Consider the following 18,022-nt stretch of genomic DNA (forward strand, 5'->3'; position numbering starts at 1 on the left):
CAATCTCAAAAACAGATTTTAACAGTTTCGTTTCCCTCTTTACTTCCTGTATACATCTGATAAAGTGCACAAAGTCAATAATCCGTAACTGGTCACATATTTGCATAATTGTTCATACTTTTGTTCACATTGCAGGTGATTCATATTGCAGTATAGATGTAAACTTGACAAGTGAGTTTGGTTAACTACTCAGCAATAATGGGTATTGAATATTGATCAGTTTTTGAGCCACAGGGAAGAACTCCAACTCCCAGCATGCCCCGTGATAGTCCTTCAAATCTTCGTTTTCAATCCATTTCAGAGCCTCGTCTTTGTCTAAAAAAAAGTGAATAAGGAAAGAGGTAAAACCATGAGTCAGCATGTGTCATGGTTCTCTGTACATCACTGACATCACTGACAGGTAGTTGTTGTGGGACATCGTACATTTTTTGCCCCGAGGACCACTTCTGAGAAAAGCAGACTATCTTGTCCCCCCCCTTGCTCGGTTATGTAAGCGTAATAACATAGTGCACACACCTAGGTATGCAGTCAGGATGTCCAAGAGGGCTTCTGTCTGCTCTCGGTCCAGGAAAGAGTCGGGACAGCTCCCGGCCAAGTTCCATAAGGCCTGGCAAAGCTGTCCCGCGAGCTGCCAGTCCCCCTGTCCCAAGTCTCTGAGGCAGTCAATTAGTCTGAAGTACACACACACATACACACACACACACACGCACAGATAAAAAAGCAGCCATCAGATGACCGGAGAGAGGTATCACATGAGGAGCAGGTCTGTGAGCATTAGCTCCACATCACTGGACCATCAGTTTGCACAGGGCGGGGGCATCAAAGCTCCTGACATTAAGACGCTTGGGTTATGTAACAACATTAGCCTTATTAACTCTTTCTGACTTACTCATACTCACTTAAATGTATATACTTGGGCAATTAATCTGTATCAAATCAAAATAGTCACAAATATCACATCGTAAAAGCTGTAATGCAATGTCCTTTGATAGTTACACAAAAAAATCTTATTTGGTACCACTCTTATTTAAGATGTTTCTTCTATTTAATATATTTCAATAATTTCTGTCATGTATTGCTGTCACATGTCAAAATAAGAGCTCAACTATGTTTAAAGCTTTTAGCGAAACCTCATATAACCCTATAAAACTGTTCTTTGAGAGCACAAAGCATTACACTTTCAAGGTTACTTTAGTATTTGTTTCATATTCGTAACAGATAACACTATTGTGCTGATATCTTTGCTACATCCTACGTCCTTACTTGGCAGCAGTCCCCTCCACAGCCAGACTCGCCCTGTTCGGGACGTCCGAGGCCAGATTGGTGAGCACCCCACAGGCGGAGAAGCACACCTCAGGGCTTTTGGAGTCCAGCAGCGTGATTACAAACTGGTGCGCTGGAGAAACACAGCCACAGAGACGTGAGTGATGGAGGAACAAAGTGGGCCAAAGATAAGAAGCGCCACGCTGAGTCAGCAGCCTTGTTTATACTGACAGGAGCTGGCCTTGCAGATAACAGACACAACATAAAGGTGTACAGTGCTGCACATTCAGTCTCTCACTCAGCATTATTACAGTCATATGGGCAGAGGACACATTTAGTCTGAACCAAAATGTAAACGCAATGTAACTTCAAGAACATTTGTATTACTCTCCCTCCTATTTCCTTAGCACAGACTTGAAAACTTTAGTTCCTCTCAACAAACGTATTGCGATTTACCTTTAGATTGCATAATATAGTCTCGAACTTCGCTGGACTGTGTCAGATTCCCAAATACACGCGTGGCCTCGAGCACGGCCTCCATACAGGAGCTGAGTAACAACTTCATCATCACTGAAAAAGACACAAGAATGTGATTTTTCCCTCTGCTGGATAAACAATATGCTTCTTGTTCTTACACTTCGCGATGGTGAGGTGACAGTTTCTAAGTGCGGAGTTTGGCTGTTGGTAATACGACAGATTGTTTATTGTAGCAGCAGTGTTCACAGTCAGTTCCTCACTCTCCTGGACACACCTGAGCTCTGAGGAAACAATATGACAGACAGATTAGGAATGAGAATATAATTGTGCAACACAATCACATGCATATTATTCATTGTGCAATCCAGAGAGCCTCATTAAAAAAAAACTATTAATAATAATCCATGTAAGATAGATTATATAGATGCTGCACTTAGCTATTGCTTATTACCCTCTCTTTCCTTTTCCCTTCTGTTAGGTTAAGGTTGCTGATACAAAACAGATGCTCTTTCCTTGAACATGCACAACACTCGTTTTGTATTCAAGTGGTACACACAGCCTGTTAGCCCCTTGTGGCTGATTGATATGACACACCCATCTATATGGTAACACAGTGATGATAAACGGGCCCTTTCACACTATGTGGATGAATCCCAGTATAAAGTATGTGACACAGTTGGCTCAGTGATAAAGCTCATTTAAAGGTCAATGTGACCTGTTCCACTAGCCCTGGCACTGCGCTGAGCGCGGGTGTGAGCCTGAAATAGCTGCAGATGTCTGTGTGATTATAAGTCAGAAACACTGCGGTCGCAATGTCACCCTCTGACGATCTCAATTTCATTTCTGGTTTTAAATGTAAAGCCGCCCACTCGAGTCTGTATAATAAAAGAAGCACTGTCTGTCATAGGCCCAGCGTTACAGTGCATCAGCCTTAACCCCACACTTTCATCGTTGTTGTTTCATCGTCTCGGGGGAACTGTGTGTCCTCATTAGCTATATCAACTTTCTCAGTATATCAGTATGAAATATTTCACACGTGTATATCTGTAATATTTTAACATTGATATGTTCCTGACACAAACGTCTTCATTCACTTACACTTGCCTCTGGCGCTGTTACCTTAATGTGACAGCTTAAGACTGAATTTCACAGTTATACCACAATAACAATATTTCCACATACCGTTCCCTTTAGTTTCACTGTAATCTGCCCAAGAACACGGAAACCTGTCTAAAGGTGCAGAATGAAACCAGCACTTTCTCATGCTCAGTGTTTCAGTTCAAAATGTCCTGAAACAAAGCGACCGCAAAGACGAGTTTCACACAGAAACCGACAGAACATCCTGCAGCTGCTGCGTCTCAACAGCAGGTAAGGAGGACGTGTCACACACAGTACAGAACAAGTTCAGAAAGTAAGGCAAATGAAGAAGGAAAGACACATGGGTACCCCGCTGTTAGATCAAAGTCAGGTTTGTTCCCAGCAACGCGGATGTGGTTATCTGCTTACTTACTGTACAAAACTGCAGCAGATATTTATAGCCTTCAGAGATTTACTGAAGATGAGAATTCAAAAATCTTGGTAAAGTCAAATTTTGTACAACCAGATGATTTTTTTGGATTAAATAGGAAAGGCATGTTTATTTATACATACATACATTTCGTACACAAGGCAACTCAATGTGCCTAATTAGGTGTGTGCAAAATAAAAATCAATTCATGGCATTCTAGTGGGCCTTGATTTGCTCATTGGATTTTGCAGGAGTTGCCCCAGCATAGGCAACATATGAAAATGAAGACCTACCATGTCATTTTCCTCTTACCTAGAGTTTCTATCAACAGCTGAACGAATGTTGCGTTGTCGGCCAGGGCGGGACCTACATGGGTGTGGATGCACATATTGGCCAGCACCCTCACCAGCTTCACCAGCACATCGTCAGCCTCCTGCCCACTCCCGGGCGGCTTTGGCTGTTTTTGTTGTTGTTTGTCGTCTCTTTGCTGGTAGCTGTCGTAGATCTGGAGGAGCGTGTCCACACTGCCCTCGCACTGAAAGAGCTGCAGCCGGGAATCGTCACTTTTGGCCGTGATGTTTCCGAGTGTGAACAGCAGACGCACAACAAGGTCCTGGATGGTGGGTGAGGTCACAGGGTTAGTATAATATTTCACATTTATATCATAAAATTAATCTGCAATTCAATACCGATGTGATGCACCAGTTTAATTACCAAAGCATCCATATTCGTATTTAGGAAGATGTACTTTTTAGGCCAGTGTATCTGTTGTAAGTATTAATAGAGGCCAAAGTAATACGATACAGGGAAGGGGAAGAAAATCTTAGATGAGTGGCGCTTTTCGGAGAGACAAGTAACCCAAAGCGCTTCACAGAGGACAAGTGTTCATTCACTTCATACTTGATGCTGGTAAACAATGTACAGTATGTTGCCAGTCTACCCTAGCGCTACCCCGGACAGACAGAAGGAAGCGCCAACCAAGACAAGCCTAACATAGGTGGAAAAGTCGATTTATCATATTTACATTTTTCAGTGATCAATGACAATGACAGACATCACTTCGGTAGCTTTTAGAGAGCATGGACGACTGGAACACGATTTGGATGAGGCCAACTTGACCCTGCCCTAACTCTGGTCGCCTATTTTTTCCCCACATTTATGTGACAAAATAACCGCATGTGTGTCTGGCTGACGCACTGACTCAAATAACACGCAGAGCAGGCAATCCAGGGCACACTCATCCTCTGGACGAACAGGGCCACCTATCTCAGGACCAGAACAGTTTGTCCTGAGACAGGCTACTCATTACATATCCCTGCTGGAGCATGTATGTGTTTAAGAGCTGCGTGTTTTGCGACGCACACTTCTGAGGCACATGTGTCAGCGGTGTGTGTGACCTCAGCTTCACCTCTCGTTGACATGTCTTCTCTGTTTTTCCTCTCTTTGATTCCACCCCTAATAGCTTCATTATGTCTGAACGCTTGATTACAAGTCAGGACACGCTACACAGAACAGAAACATGCTCACTATGTCCAGTGTTTGGACGGGTTGTGCGTAAACAAGCTGCTCTGAGGGGTAAACATGTTAAATGGAGTTACATCAGTGACCAGTAAACGTCCCGGAGCACATAGGTCCAGAGGGGGTAATAAACTCACCTGCTTTTGATGGTGTCGGCTCAGCACTTCTAAAAATAGTTGGTAACAGCCGGGGGTCTGGGACAGCGCGAGGCGGCACTCCGAGTAAGATGAGAGTTTACTAACAGAGAAAGTGGATGAAGTAAGTCAGTGAATGCCCCACTGTGCTATAAGTAGTGCGGACTTTCATTAGTGATGTTCCAATAATACAAAGCAAGAAATGGAGTCACAGTTTAAAGCCAAGGTTCATAAAACAGTCTGACTGTTGATATCCACAAGTTGACACAAATTAATGCAGTAAGTAAATGTAAGCCTTGTAAATGTAACGTTTGTAAATGAAAAACCCTAGTAAGTAAAATTCTACATACACTGCCCGACCCTCCCAAAAAGTGGCCACTTAGATTTGACTAATTGTTATGATCTGGAGTTGCTGCAGTTGGTCTGATCTAGGTTCAATTACATTATGTGCCCAAAGAATGAGATCAGCTGATGGACAGAACATCGTGAATAACCAAGTTATCCTGTCAATGGATTTCTTTTTCCCTGATGGCACGGGCATATTCCAAGATGACAATGCCAGGACATTGGCAGAAACAATGCTACAATAAATGAGGCTGTAATCAAAACTACGGGTGGTCTTTTTTATTTGTAGCGAGTATGGAAATGGTCGGGCAAAGCAGATTGTTATATTATGTGAGGTATCAGGCTAAACCAGCGGTCCCCAACTAAACCAGCTTGAGGTCCGCAAACCTTTCTTTCGTAACTTTCGACATATGTCCAGGGTCCAGAATATGCAGTTATTGCTTTTGAAAATGTTAAAACATGAGCACAGAGCAGAACTGATTAATGAATCAATAATTTTGCCATTTTATTCAATGTTATTCAAATTGTACAGACTACTTTTAATATTGAGAGGATAAAAAGGCTTTGGGGTCCGGACTAAAGCCTAAACTGTTACTGTAGTACCTGAATATTCTGGAGATATTGGTGCAGATGTCCTGGTCTTTGTTGTGATGCTGTAACACCAGACAGAGTTCAGACAGCAGTCCGAACGAGACAAAGAGCGAACGAGACTCAGACTGATCTGCCAGGTTTCTCAGGATTGCTGTCAACTGAAAATGCACAAAGAGCAAATGAGGGCTGTGAGTGCTGGGTACTTTATTCAGTAAGAACCCTCTCTTCTCTCCACCTTCATACAACCGACTGACATGCTAAAAAAAAAAAAAATAGCTACAGCATCACATCTGGATCTTCTAGAAAAGTGTTTGTGTACCGTCTCACCTGTACAAGGACGTGTCCGGCTATGGCCATATTTGCGTCCTCTACAAAATGGAGCCTTTGAATGAGTTTGTGAGCCACACCGATACAGTTTTTGTCCAGCAGTCGTCTGAGGATGGTGCCGTTCCCAGAAAGAAACTTCAGAGTTCCCACACAGTACAGCATCACCTCTCCGCTCGTACAAACGTCCTCAGTCGTCAAAATGTTAAACAACGAATCTACAGGTATTCAAAAGTATAATGTAAATGTAAGGAAATATATGGAAAAACATTGTAGTCACGCATTGACCAAAACAAGGCGATGAGTGAACATTAGACACAAGAAAGGGCGTTGTCAAGAGCAGGATCACCATGACCCAGGGGACGGTTTACCTAAGACAGGGTTGTCCTGGAAGAGGCCATCGTTGCTTTCACTGCGGCTCAGCTTAAAAACAAGCTTACAGATGTTCAGGAGGTTGTTTCCACTGACGCGCATCTGCGGGGGAAAAAATGATGTCAAATGGTACACAAGGAAAGCCAGGGAGTTGCCAGAGAGTAAATTAGGAGTAATGCATGTCAGGGTTTTCAATAAAAATAACTTGAACTTTAGAAGACTTTTTTTGTTGGTAACACCTGTTTCCTGCACTAAAGTTTGAGAGCAATTGACAAGACTGAAAAACTGAGAGGCAGCTCATGTTCTCCCATACCGGCATAAAAGATTTAAATCATCAAAATGATAATGTGCATGAAGTGGTTCAACAAAGTAATCCTGTGCAGCTGTAAAATTGGCTGTATATTTTGTACTTCATGTTCAAGATGCTATTTATCGTAATGGCCATGGGCGATATTCCCAGGCCCGAGCGCGAACCTCTAAAGACTCACTTGGAGGCAGAGCTCGGCGATCTGCAGGTTTAGCCGCGCTGAGTCGAGGTCTATGAGGCGGAAAAGTGTGCGGAGTATCCTGGATCTGGCTTTACAACGGCGTCCCAGCATGTCCGCCGCTGCCAGGGAGCCGTGGAGACGCTCGCACAGGTCACACGCGGCGTCCTCCTCCACCGCCTCGGAGCCCGGAGAACCGCCTGGCATCGCGAAGGCACAAGAAGCACCATGTCAAATCCTGGACAGCGAGGGCATGTGCAACCAAAAACCAGAGCAAATATCCCAAAAAGAAAACATCTCATTGTGAGTGTTGGCAAGTTTGGGACTAAGTAAAACACACGTATTGTGAAATAGGCTATTCCGAAGCAAGATTTATTATTTGCACTGGGGACTTGAGGTTGTATGTTCTCGCAAAAAAAAAAAAAAAATCATTGGCCAGTGGAAAAACAACATTTCCCAATTTTCTAAGAACTCAGGCTCAAGTTGATACAAAAGTGGGAGAGAAAAATCCAACAAAGTAAAGTGCCAAAGTAAAATGATTTATAATGGCGTAAAGCTAGAGCACTGTGAATATATTTTGAGAAAATGTTTACTCAGGACTGCTTGAGTGGAGGATTAGCGTATTGTGCATGTTTTAAGTGGGGACCTTCTAGCTGTGACGCAATAACCACTAATTTTTTTCTACAATATTTAATGAATTTTGGTTTAAATTGCAACCTTCCTTTTTCATTGTGACTCAGAGTAGCTGTTATTACAGGGGAGGGACTGAGCCAAGCTAAACTCCCCCCTTCTATATCTAGTCTGCGGGCTGAGCAGAAGCTTTAGTGTAGCTGACAAAGCCTTTTGAGAGAGGTGAAACGTTCTACACTACAGAGTACAGAAGATGGCTCAGGAACCTACATTATTTTCTTATTTTCTTAAGATAATTGAGATATTTGTCGGTAACAAACATCATTTTCCCTTTTGAATCAATGAAGTATGTCCGATTGTGATTAGATTTAACATTGTGGGAAACTGAACAGAAACCTAAACAGCTTAAAAGTCTATTTTCCTTGTCCTCCATCTCTGCAGTTTTATTTAGCTGTATACATTAATATGTTTTCCCCAGAGCATTTAAAAAAGCCTTATACTAGCTCAGCCCGATCCTGTAAGCTTCAAACGGGACGCAGAGGAAGAGAGAAGGGTGGAGTCTTTCCTTGTTTTTGAGCTGAAATAAATGTTTTCCCTGTATAAATAACTGACTCTGGCCATTCCTTAAAAAAGGCCCGGCTACAGTCTGGCAATAAACATGGCTCTGCAATTTCCCACTCATCTAAAAGGTGTTTTATGCATGAGCCAGCAGCCACTTGGTCTGATAAATATTTAATATTTATCTTTCAAATGAATTTTCCATTAAATTTGTAGAATGTTAAAATATTTACAGACATAGATTTCATTTCATGGCTGCCAGACTACAGTTTCACTCAGACGGTTTGATGCGGACACCAAGCATAACACTTTCAGGGTTTTCATCTGTGGAAGGAATTACATCTAGTTCTAGGAAAGAGCTTGAGGAGCGACTAATAGGATACCACATATACTGTTGAATCATTATCATTAGCAAGTCTATATGAAAAAGTGTAAAAAGTTGTAAATTGAGGAATAATATTTTTTATGTCGCCATTTGTAGGCTAAGTGTAATTTGCTGTATTTCTGATCTGACTCAGAAGCAAGACCCCATTATGTAAAGAAAACAAGGTTGCTTGATTGCAGCATTTACATTAAGAAATAATACTATCAACTAATGCCAAAATGAGGCCTATATGCTTGTGCATGTCTCCAAATGCCTTCATCACTAGCACTCCACCTGCGGCTATGCCCTCCAGTTGTTCCAGAAGAGGAGCAATCCTATTATTCCAGACCAGTGACTGTGTATCCTGCTCAGTGCACAGTCTGCTGTCATTGTTCCTCACATCTGAAACGAGAAGACACATCCACCGTTAGCCAATTACCGCCCACTCACACACACCACAGCATCAGCAGCATGCACGGTTCACAAGTTCAACAACTTAAAATAAAAGAGCAGGAAGTTTGATGCCACACTGAAAAGGTCATCTCGCCGATGCAACTTCCTCTGATTTGTTACCGATCTGTCTCCAAATAGGCAGCTTTTGCGTTATGCAAATAAGTAATGGACTTTTGCACCCAGACACTGCCACTTTCACACATGTACTCAGATATGCATGTTCTCAGAGGCAGGAAACTGTGGCTGCACAAGCTAACAGCAATGTGTCTTTTATTTCATGATTGCGTGTCATGGGACAAGTTCAGTCAAGGCTTGCTCGGTTACTGCAGAGTTTGACATTAAGTGGGCTTATGTGGGTAGAAAATAAATCATTTTTGTAGTATAAGTTTAAGGAAATAAGCTATGAATACATGTTATTTTTAGCACATGTCCATGAGTGATTTCCAACTGGTGGATGATCAAAATACTCTAGTTGTAGTGGAAAATAGTCTCACATCCAGCGTATTTCATGATAAATATGGCTTCAATCACACAGTTATCAAATTATGTACACAAACAATTTGTCAAAACAAAAGGACAACAAAATACCCTGACTGTATGATTCATTCGATGACAAATAGACTGATAAGAGCTTTTACAGAAAGATTCTAGGGCCCACCTGTTTTAGGTCTTGTTATATCCACATTGGTCGTAACATTCAAGTCAGCATTAGATGGACATGTTATTCTGCAGACACACAGAAAATAATGTACATTTTAAAGACTACATCAATTGTGTAGAAAACAAAATCTGTTCGTTCAACAGTCATATCTCATTCCCAGCATGGCCACTAGGTGTCTCTGTTGCAGCAGCGGTGGGAGGCCTCAACTCAGTGCAGGTGCTGTTATCTGAAGCCCTTGTTGTCAGTGTAGGTACATTTGACCACATGCAGATCCTATCGGTCTAACAGTTGTGTGGCAGTTTGTCACAACAACAGAGCAGCCTCGTCTCAGAACAGGAACCAAGTGATGACTTTTGTGGTTCTTCTGGTTGGAAATGCTCGTGCTCTGTCTCTATCTTCAGTCTGCTAACACACACACACACACCCTTGTCATGCTGCTTTGAGCTGTGGCTTGCCCCAACTGTGCATGTCTGTGTTTTACTGGTGTCATGTCACTGTCAAATGCTCTGTTGCCTGTCTGCTTTTTTTCCAGCCTCATTCCCCTCTGCCCGTGGGAACACAATTTGTCTGTGTTTTATGTGTTCTCTCCAATGTAAGTGTGCCCGATGGATATAACTGTTGACAGTTTTCTTTCTATTGAGAATGATTACTTGGGCAATATGCCAAAAAAATTACATAACTATTTGTTCTTGAGTCTGTATCACAATTTTTTATTGCATCACAATTTGTGTGCACTGCTGCCTCTAAAAGTTCTTGCTTTACTGTGATTGGTTAATCTCCCAGTCACTCTCAGAGCACTCAGAGCACAGTAAGCCTGACCAATATTGGAAATTAGTGCGGAAAAGTGCTTGTTTGAACATGAGTTTGACCACCTGTCCCTGTTTTGGTCGTGCTGCATAGCTATTAAGCCCTTCCTTCCCCAGACCTCCTATTTAAATAATGTCAAACCTTTTTTTATCAGAGCTCAGAAAGAACACTGTGTGATATTGACTAAAGGATCGAGATAAGATCTGTGATTTTGGGTGTCCTATGTTGCTGGGAATGTTGTGACCCGTTGCATTCCAATTCTTAATGGTTATTACAATACATTACAGCCATTACAGTACGACGTGACAGGTATTGAGCATGTGTTTGTTTGAACTTTAAAGGGACTGTACAGAGTTTGAAAATGTTAAAATTAAGTATTTTCCTGCCCCTACATCTTCCAGACAATGTGTAGAATCCTGCACTGTCACTCAAAAAGTTGTTAATTTGGGTCTGAAGTGCCATCATGCACGAGTTAATATAGAACCTGCAGTTACGTGCAAGACCTGAGGTGGCAGTAGTGGGTATAAAAATGCCCAAATTGCATCTTCTCCCTTTAATGTTAAAGTACAGATTTAAAAGCTGCTGCAAATTGTAGGTTATTTACTTATGTTCCAGCACATCACATACAGTTGTCCCTCTTATACTTTGCGAGGTGGTCACCCAACTTATTCAAGTACAAAATGTTATCTCCTAATCAAGCATTAGTATAGTTGCAGGTTATGTGCACAATGGGAATAAAGCTTTTTTCAAACTAATGTATTATTTAATGTATTATTGTTTTTTGTTAACACAACAAAAAATTTAAATACTAAGAAATCATGACGGAAACCAATATTAACATGCTACCTCTTAGCATCATGGCTTGGTTGCAGTAGTGCTCTTCCCCTGACCCGGTGGATTTAGTGCAGGTTATTGGCACATGCAGCAGGCAGCGCTGGCTAAGACATGATGCAGGAGATGTCAGGGCTTTGTCTTTGTATGATAGGATTAAGAGCCCGATAATAAGGTCTCTTTGTGTGATCCGGCGTTCTCAGAGACATGACCTCATCCCTGTGCGAGGCCTGGCCAGTGCGCGGCCGTCGCAAACGCTCTGCTGCCAGCCTTACCCCAGATGGGCACCCAAATCTAATAGACAGCCATTTGGAGCTATAAAGCCACGGCTTACTGGAGAAAGAGAAATCTAGTGGATGTCTAATCTTCAAATCTCATCCCACTCATCAGATTAATATGTCGTGCCGTGCCGATTTTCACTTCGGTTTGCTGGAGTCCTGCTGCCTTGCTAGAAGTTTGCTGCAATGACAAAATATAAATCCAAGGGGAAACAGTCTGGAAGCTTCCCATACAAGAGCTGACACATTGAGGATCGCCGGGTCACTATCCGCTAGAGCTCACTGGTATGGATAAAATATCTAATTGCAATCTTTCTGTAGTGTTTTGTTTGCAATTTATGTTTAAAATGAAAGGTTCAAGTGCACATTTTAAATATATCCATGAGAAGATATGAGACAAGTCACTACACTCCCATGTCTCATCCGAACGTCCAATTTTCTGGCTTCAAATCTAAGAGGAGAAACTGTCAAACTATTCAGTACAACGGTCATAATGGTTTATAACTGCTCTAATTGTACATTTAACACTTCACGCAGCAAATCAGCTTAAGGAGTAAAGATGTTTCACAGTGGTGGTGATGGGCCAGTGTTCCTGTAAAAGTGTTTTATGGCCTGTCCCTTCTCCACACCCCACAGCCCTTACCCGATCGATTGGTGGATGGATTGAAACGGCCGGCCCCCCGGACCTCACACCACGACTTATGGCCAACAACTGACAAGCAACTGATGAGCTAAGCAGAAAAGACCGCAGATATCTGACCTTACCGCGTTTAGGAGGTGTAAAATGGGATACAGTTGCGTTGACAGATTGAGGCACTTTGACATCAAGTCAGCGCAGGACAGGGCACAGTGTAGCTTCAAATGGAGAAACGCTTAAAAAGATCACAATGTCCCGTGCTCAAAGATTCCTCTTCGTTGCACAAGCTTTTCTCAGTCGAGTGGCTTCATAAATTCAACTGTCAGAACTTTTTTTTTTTACTGAATTGAGGTAAAGGAGCTACAGCTACGGCATCGAAAGCATTAAACTTTTCAAAATGCCCACGGGTTACATCATTAAAACAGAGAGCAGCTGTAAAACAGTCATTTTTTGCATGGCCAGGCAGGATTTCAGTAAGAGACTCTCAGCATATTTTAACTGAAGTGGTCCAAAAACTAGATTTCTTCAGCTGCAGTTTTGGCTGTGTTTCAGTTTGAAATAAAACTTTTGGACAATTGGGCAATTCACAAAATGACCATAAATGCAGGTGATTACCTTGCTGACTCAACATTTTGTGCTGCCAAACTATTGTATCTTCATTGGTAGAAAATCTTAAATGAAGTGTCAAAGCAGTTAGTACAATATGAACTACTGTTGCAACTACTGCTCTTAATACTTTCATTCATTTCTTATACAAAATATACTAAGTTGAATAATAAATTACGTGAAAAAGCATTGAGCAACAAGCAAAGATTAATACAGCAGCTCTTAGTGATGGGGACACTTAGCAGGAGATAGAGGTGAGAGAGGGAGAGAGTCAAAGCGTACCTTTCATTTTGAGTTGTATTTGGGACAGGTCTGAGGGGACCGCCGTGGCCTGCAGCATGGTCTGGGACAAGGCGCTGTTTGGCAGATGACTGCCTTTGTTCTGGTCTCAGACTTCGCCTTTCGTTCACTAGAAAAATCAGAAGTAAAATTAACTTTTGTTTTAGTCATTCCAGTAAATAGTAAAGTCGTTATTGCATGGGAAATTAAATTATGTCTAAAGAGCGCATCCATCCACTGTAAGTATAATAGATATTTATTGTCATAATCCACAACCACTTACAAACTTGGACTTCTGTCATGGTGGCAGCTAATGTTTGGTTTCTTTGGCCTACCTACTCACCGGTTTTCAAAATGAATCATATGCTTACAGGAGGAAATAAAATGTATTTAACTAAAAACATTAACGATGCCCTCAGTGAATTGCTTAACCGTATAACGTCATAAAACAGTTTGTCCAAGTCAAACCCCTGCTTTAATGAGAATCAGTCACGAGGGAAAGGCTGAAGAGAGCAGTGAGAACAGTAGCAGCATTTCTTCAGTCAGGCCAAGCACAGAGAATGTAAATCAGGTAAAATGTCAGCGCGTGAATGGATCCATTCATTTTCTCTTTCAGAAAACGGCTCCAGTGCTGCTGTCGGAGCAGGAGATATACAACGGCAGCTGATATAAAATAATTGAGAGCGGAATGGTTGAGTGTAGATGTGAAAGGAGTGAATATTTTTTCTATATTAGAGGGACTCCGGATGTCAGAGTGGTAACAGCAAGGCTTGGGGATAAAACAATGGCCGAGGAAAGCACAGTCAGGTGAGCAGTCTGGCACACAGATCAATCTCTCTCTAAATGTGTAGAAGACAAAGGAGATTGGTGTGGACGTTCGAAGAGTGCGGGTCCTGCACGCCCCTCTAACAATCAACGGTGCTGCAGTGGAGTGCACAGAGAAGCTCTCCTGGACCATGCACACTACATCACTGGTCAAGAAAAGTAATCAGCGTCTCTACTTTCTCCGTAAGTTAAGAAGAGCCCGAGTCCCAGCCTCTGTTATGTGCAACTTCTACAGAGGGACTATAGAGAGCACCCTGACCAGCTCCATCACTGTGTGGCACAGAGCCAGCACTACCTCCTGTCGAAAGAGCCTCCAGTGCAGAGCAGTGGAGAAGATCCGTGGAGCCCCTCTCCTCTCTATTAAGGACATCTACTCCACCCGTCGCAAAGGTGACATCACACAGTCTCTTCAAGGTAATGCCTTCAGGGAGGAGACTGCGGAATCTACGAGTCAGTTCCAGTCGACTGAAGAACAGTTTCATACACCAGGCCATCGGGAAGTTGAATGCCTTGCCCTCCCTCCCACCCCTCTTCCCCCTCTCCCCTCTCCACAATCAAGGATGAGAGAAATATTATAACTTCAAACCATTCACATGGCTTGACAAATTAAAAATTTGAGTCTTGAATCTTTGGTCCTCATGGCGGGGAGCTGACATTGCTGTAATATCAACGCGACTCCAAAAGAAAATTTGTAAACAGGATTCCAATGAAGAACTTGCGCCTCCCTAACACTGCTTAAAAGCCTGGCTCCGAAGAGTTTCTTTTTTTCCTACAAAATTCTATGACTCATGTGACAACACTGGGCTGTATCATATTTTTCACTAGGCAGTTTTTGTGTGCAACAGAATCATCCTCTTAACCCCCGCCTTAACCAAGTGCATTTTCTCCAGCTCGGCTTCACCCAAATCTAAAAGGTTACATCCTTACACCTAAGCCAGAGCAACGCCTCATTTGAAAGCTAAGACTCACAAAACTCATCTAAACTGATGCATTTTCGTCACACATTTTTGTCATTTTTTGTCACATTTTCATCATTTTTTGTCACTTTTCTGTTACTGCATTGTCCCTCTTTTGTTGCATTTTCATCCTTGTTTTTGTCTCACTTTTGCTGCTCTTTTGACACTTGATTGATTGATTGATTGATTGATTGATTGATTGTTTATTCCGACATTACATGTACATTACATACACACGTTTTTTACAGTAACACGTGCAGCTTTTACGAAATTTTAATATGCTTTCATTTCATTTACATTTCCACATGCTTCCATATAATACTTTACAAAACTCAAAAAGGAGTGGGAGGAAGTAAACTTATAAGTTCCCACCCCTGTAAGTATCATAATTTCATTACTTTGTTCAATAAGCTTTTTAGATATGGGTAAAGCCAAACTGAAGAAAATGTGCTCCGTTCAGGTGGGGGTTAAGAGGTTAAAAAGTTGAAGCCTAAGTCTTTAGCTTTGGAGCTCTGTGGAGGCTCATAGCCGGTCTGGCCGACCTGCGAGGGCGAGGCTTCCGCCTTTTTGCTCTTTTAAGGAACATGCTTTGTAGGAGGAGATGGAGCAACCATGCTAATTTTACAGGCCACACAGGCTCATTACTATGAATGGGGCCGAATAGCTAACCAGTTATCTCTTATATGTTAAACTATGGGCTGGAAACAAGAGGCTACAAAAGACTGGGGCAGTTGGCTTCAATAATAAGTGGAGACAAGTGACAGAATACTTTCTTTTTTTTAAAGTTAAAATTAAAACAGCATCAAACCGCTTGAGGACATTCAAATGACTGACATGCCATCAAACTGATGACTCTGATGTTAATACAACACATTTTGGGACATAACACACATGTATTGATCCTATTTGGAGGCTTACCATCTGTCTCGGCAGGGGGCATGATCGGGAGAGAGCCAGCGCGACGCAGACGGGCCCGAGGTCCGATTAAGGGCCTCCTCACCTCCAGTGGATCCGCCGGGGGTTTGGGCACGACATGGGCTTGATCTCCAGACTCACATGGGTCTTGCAACTTGGGCTTCTACAACATAAACACAGCCCTTTGTTATTTTATTAAGCATAGAGGACAATCATTTTATACAGTGGTAATTCACATGATTAAGTCCCAAGATCTGGAGTGGACAGCAACATATTTGATGATTCGTTGTCGAATATGGCCAAACAGCTATAGGGCAGTGAAATCAGTGCCAACAAGTACAATATGGGGACTACAACTGTACCCTTTAATTGCTATACAAAGTCTTTATATAATTGTGAATAATAACATCATTTATTTAGACAAATGTAGAAAATTCAAAATAAGTATTACCCTAAAGCCTATACCCAAACACAATACTAAAAATGAAGAAAAGTATCATAAGGAACTACAAGCCACAGATTATAACTTAAAATGTATTGCCCACGAACCACTAATGCAAATTCACGTACATGGTTAAGTGGAGAGAGACGAGTTCCAGAACCAGGTCTGGAGTCAGGTGAGTCAAAGTTTTGAGCATGAAGACTGAAAAATAGAAGAAGAAAAACATCACTTTCATAACATTTGTTGACAATTACTAGCTGGTAGAGAGGTGAACATTACTATGACTGACCTGAAGGCAGATGGGGGCCTATTGACTGCGTTGACCCGCACAGAGCTCGTCCCAAAGAGTTGTCGCTGAGCATCTCGGGGAGTGAAGGGGCGCTGGGTGGACTGGACTCTCAGGGACTGGCGGACCTCACTCACAATCTCGGCACTGGTTTTCCTCGAAGAGTTTCTCCGTGGGAAGAAAGGACTGCAGATCTCGGGCTTCTTCCCAGCCGATGCCATTTAGGCCCATGTCACTACTTTTTTCCTAAAATTACAGCCTGGAAATTCAGATGTTTAATACTGTATCAAATATAGTCAAAATTTGTATTACTATACAAAAATAGTAATGGGAATAAATAATTCTTAGCTTTATGATTAAGTAAAAATGACATTTTATGATATAGCAGAGGAGGTTATTGAAGTGTAGGCTTTTGCAGTGAATGGAGAAAATATAGGTTTGTACCCTGTCCTATTTAATCAAGCAACACAAATAAAATAACAAGTCATATTTCCAATAAAAGTGTGTTTTTGAGGCTCCTGACTCGAGTTACAGCAACGCTAGAAAAGACGCTTCTACATTCTGTGCGCGTTCACGAGGCGTCTCCATAGCAACGAAACATCAACGTGGGAAGATTGGACAGAGCGGGCAAACCACAACAAACCCAAGAAAAAACATCTAATAAAACGCGCAAATTTAGTGGAAAAACAACAACACTCTAAATAAAACACGTATCGACGCTTTTTCATAAATCCTCATTTAGTTCCACTCAATTCCCGTCTGCAATGAATGAATAACACGATGAGGGGAAACAGGCAACAAACTTACTGTCAGTTGTTTTAAAGTCTTGTCCGCGGGTAGAGGAGCCTTTTACGCAGGTCCCAATACAAGGGCATTTCTAACACGTAAAAAACACAATCATTTTAACTGGTAATAAAATAAATATTCCCCGCTAACTTTTCGTGCTTCTGCTGCTTCGCTTCTGAATCACGTGAACGAGCAGGAAGAGGAATCTCGCGAGAAACGACGAACCTAGTAATCTACAAAAAGCATGGCCAAAAGTTGTGAAAGTTGGAAATATGAGTGCATAAAATCTGCGTCCATTCTGTACTGTTGTGCTTGTTGCAGTGTTTGCTGAACAGAGTTGGCCATTTCTCACTTCAGTAGACAAACACCTGCAGCAAGAGGTAAGCTTTCAAAACGTAGACATCTATGATCTCTAGGCTTATCTTTTCTGTATTCGCCCTAGAGGTGGATAGATAGAGTAGCTCAAGAGTACTCAAGAAGAAGTCAAATGTAGCCAAAAGTACTACTTCTAAGAGTTTAAAAATATAAAATAAAATAGTACCTGGGGGAAATGCTACTGGAGTACTGTGAGTACCTAGTTACTGAGCATAAAGTGTGATTTACAATTTAATAGTGACATAAAATATGAAAAACTAAACATTAAATCATGTAAATATCATAGTATTTCCAAAGGAAATGCCAGAAGATTGTTT

At 41.9% G+C, this 18,022-nt stretch overlaps 1 protein-coding gene across 1 annotated transcript; it reads right to left on the minus strand.

The window, feature by feature from the left end:
• Positions 1 to 97: 97 nt before the first annotated feature.
• armc2 (armadillo repeat containing 2) lies at positions 98 to 17,508 on the minus strand. Its single transcript, XM_079572223.1, has 18 exons — positions 17,348 to 17,508; positions 16,548 to 16,803; positions 16,387 to 16,459; positions 15,820 to 15,979; positions 13,124 to 13,250; positions 9,680 to 9,747; positions 8,863 to 8,970; positions 7,020 to 7,216; positions 6,531 to 6,633; positions 6,163 to 6,377; positions 5,848 to 5,993; positions 4,903 to 5,002; positions 3,560 to 3,860; positions 1,899 to 2,021; positions 1,720 to 1,833; positions 1,264 to 1,396; positions 517 to 671; positions 98 to 315 (listed from the first exon to the last, which is right to left on the minus strand). The coding sequence occupies exons 2-18, from the start codon at positions 16,763 to 16,765 to the stop codon at positions 182 to 184; spliced, it is 2,475 nt and encodes an 824-aa protein (XP_079428349.1). The 5' UTR covers positions 16,766 to 16,803; positions 17,348 to 17,508; the 3' UTR covers positions 98 to 181.
• Positions 17,509 to 18,022: the final 514 nt, after the last annotated feature.

Source organism: Gobius niger, assembly GCF_951799975.1.
Source record: "Gobius niger genome assembly, chromosome: 15".
NCBI lineage: Eukaryota > Metazoa > Chordata > Actinopteri > Gobiiformes > Gobiidae > Gobius > Gobius niger.

Coding starts and splice junctions, on each gene's coding strand:
- armc2 (XM_079572223.1), bottom strand. CDS start 16,765: ATGGCATCGGCTGGGAAGAAGCCCGAGATCTGCAGTCCTTTCTTCCCA. Junction 16,460..16,547: donor AGGCCCCCATCTGCCTTCAG/GTCAGTCATAGT, acceptor TCTATTTTTCAG/TCTTCATGCTCAAAACTTTG. Junction 5,994..6,162: donor CCGGACACGTCCTTGTACAG/GTGAGACGGTAC, acceptor GTGCATTTTCAG/TTGACAGCAATCCTGAGAAA.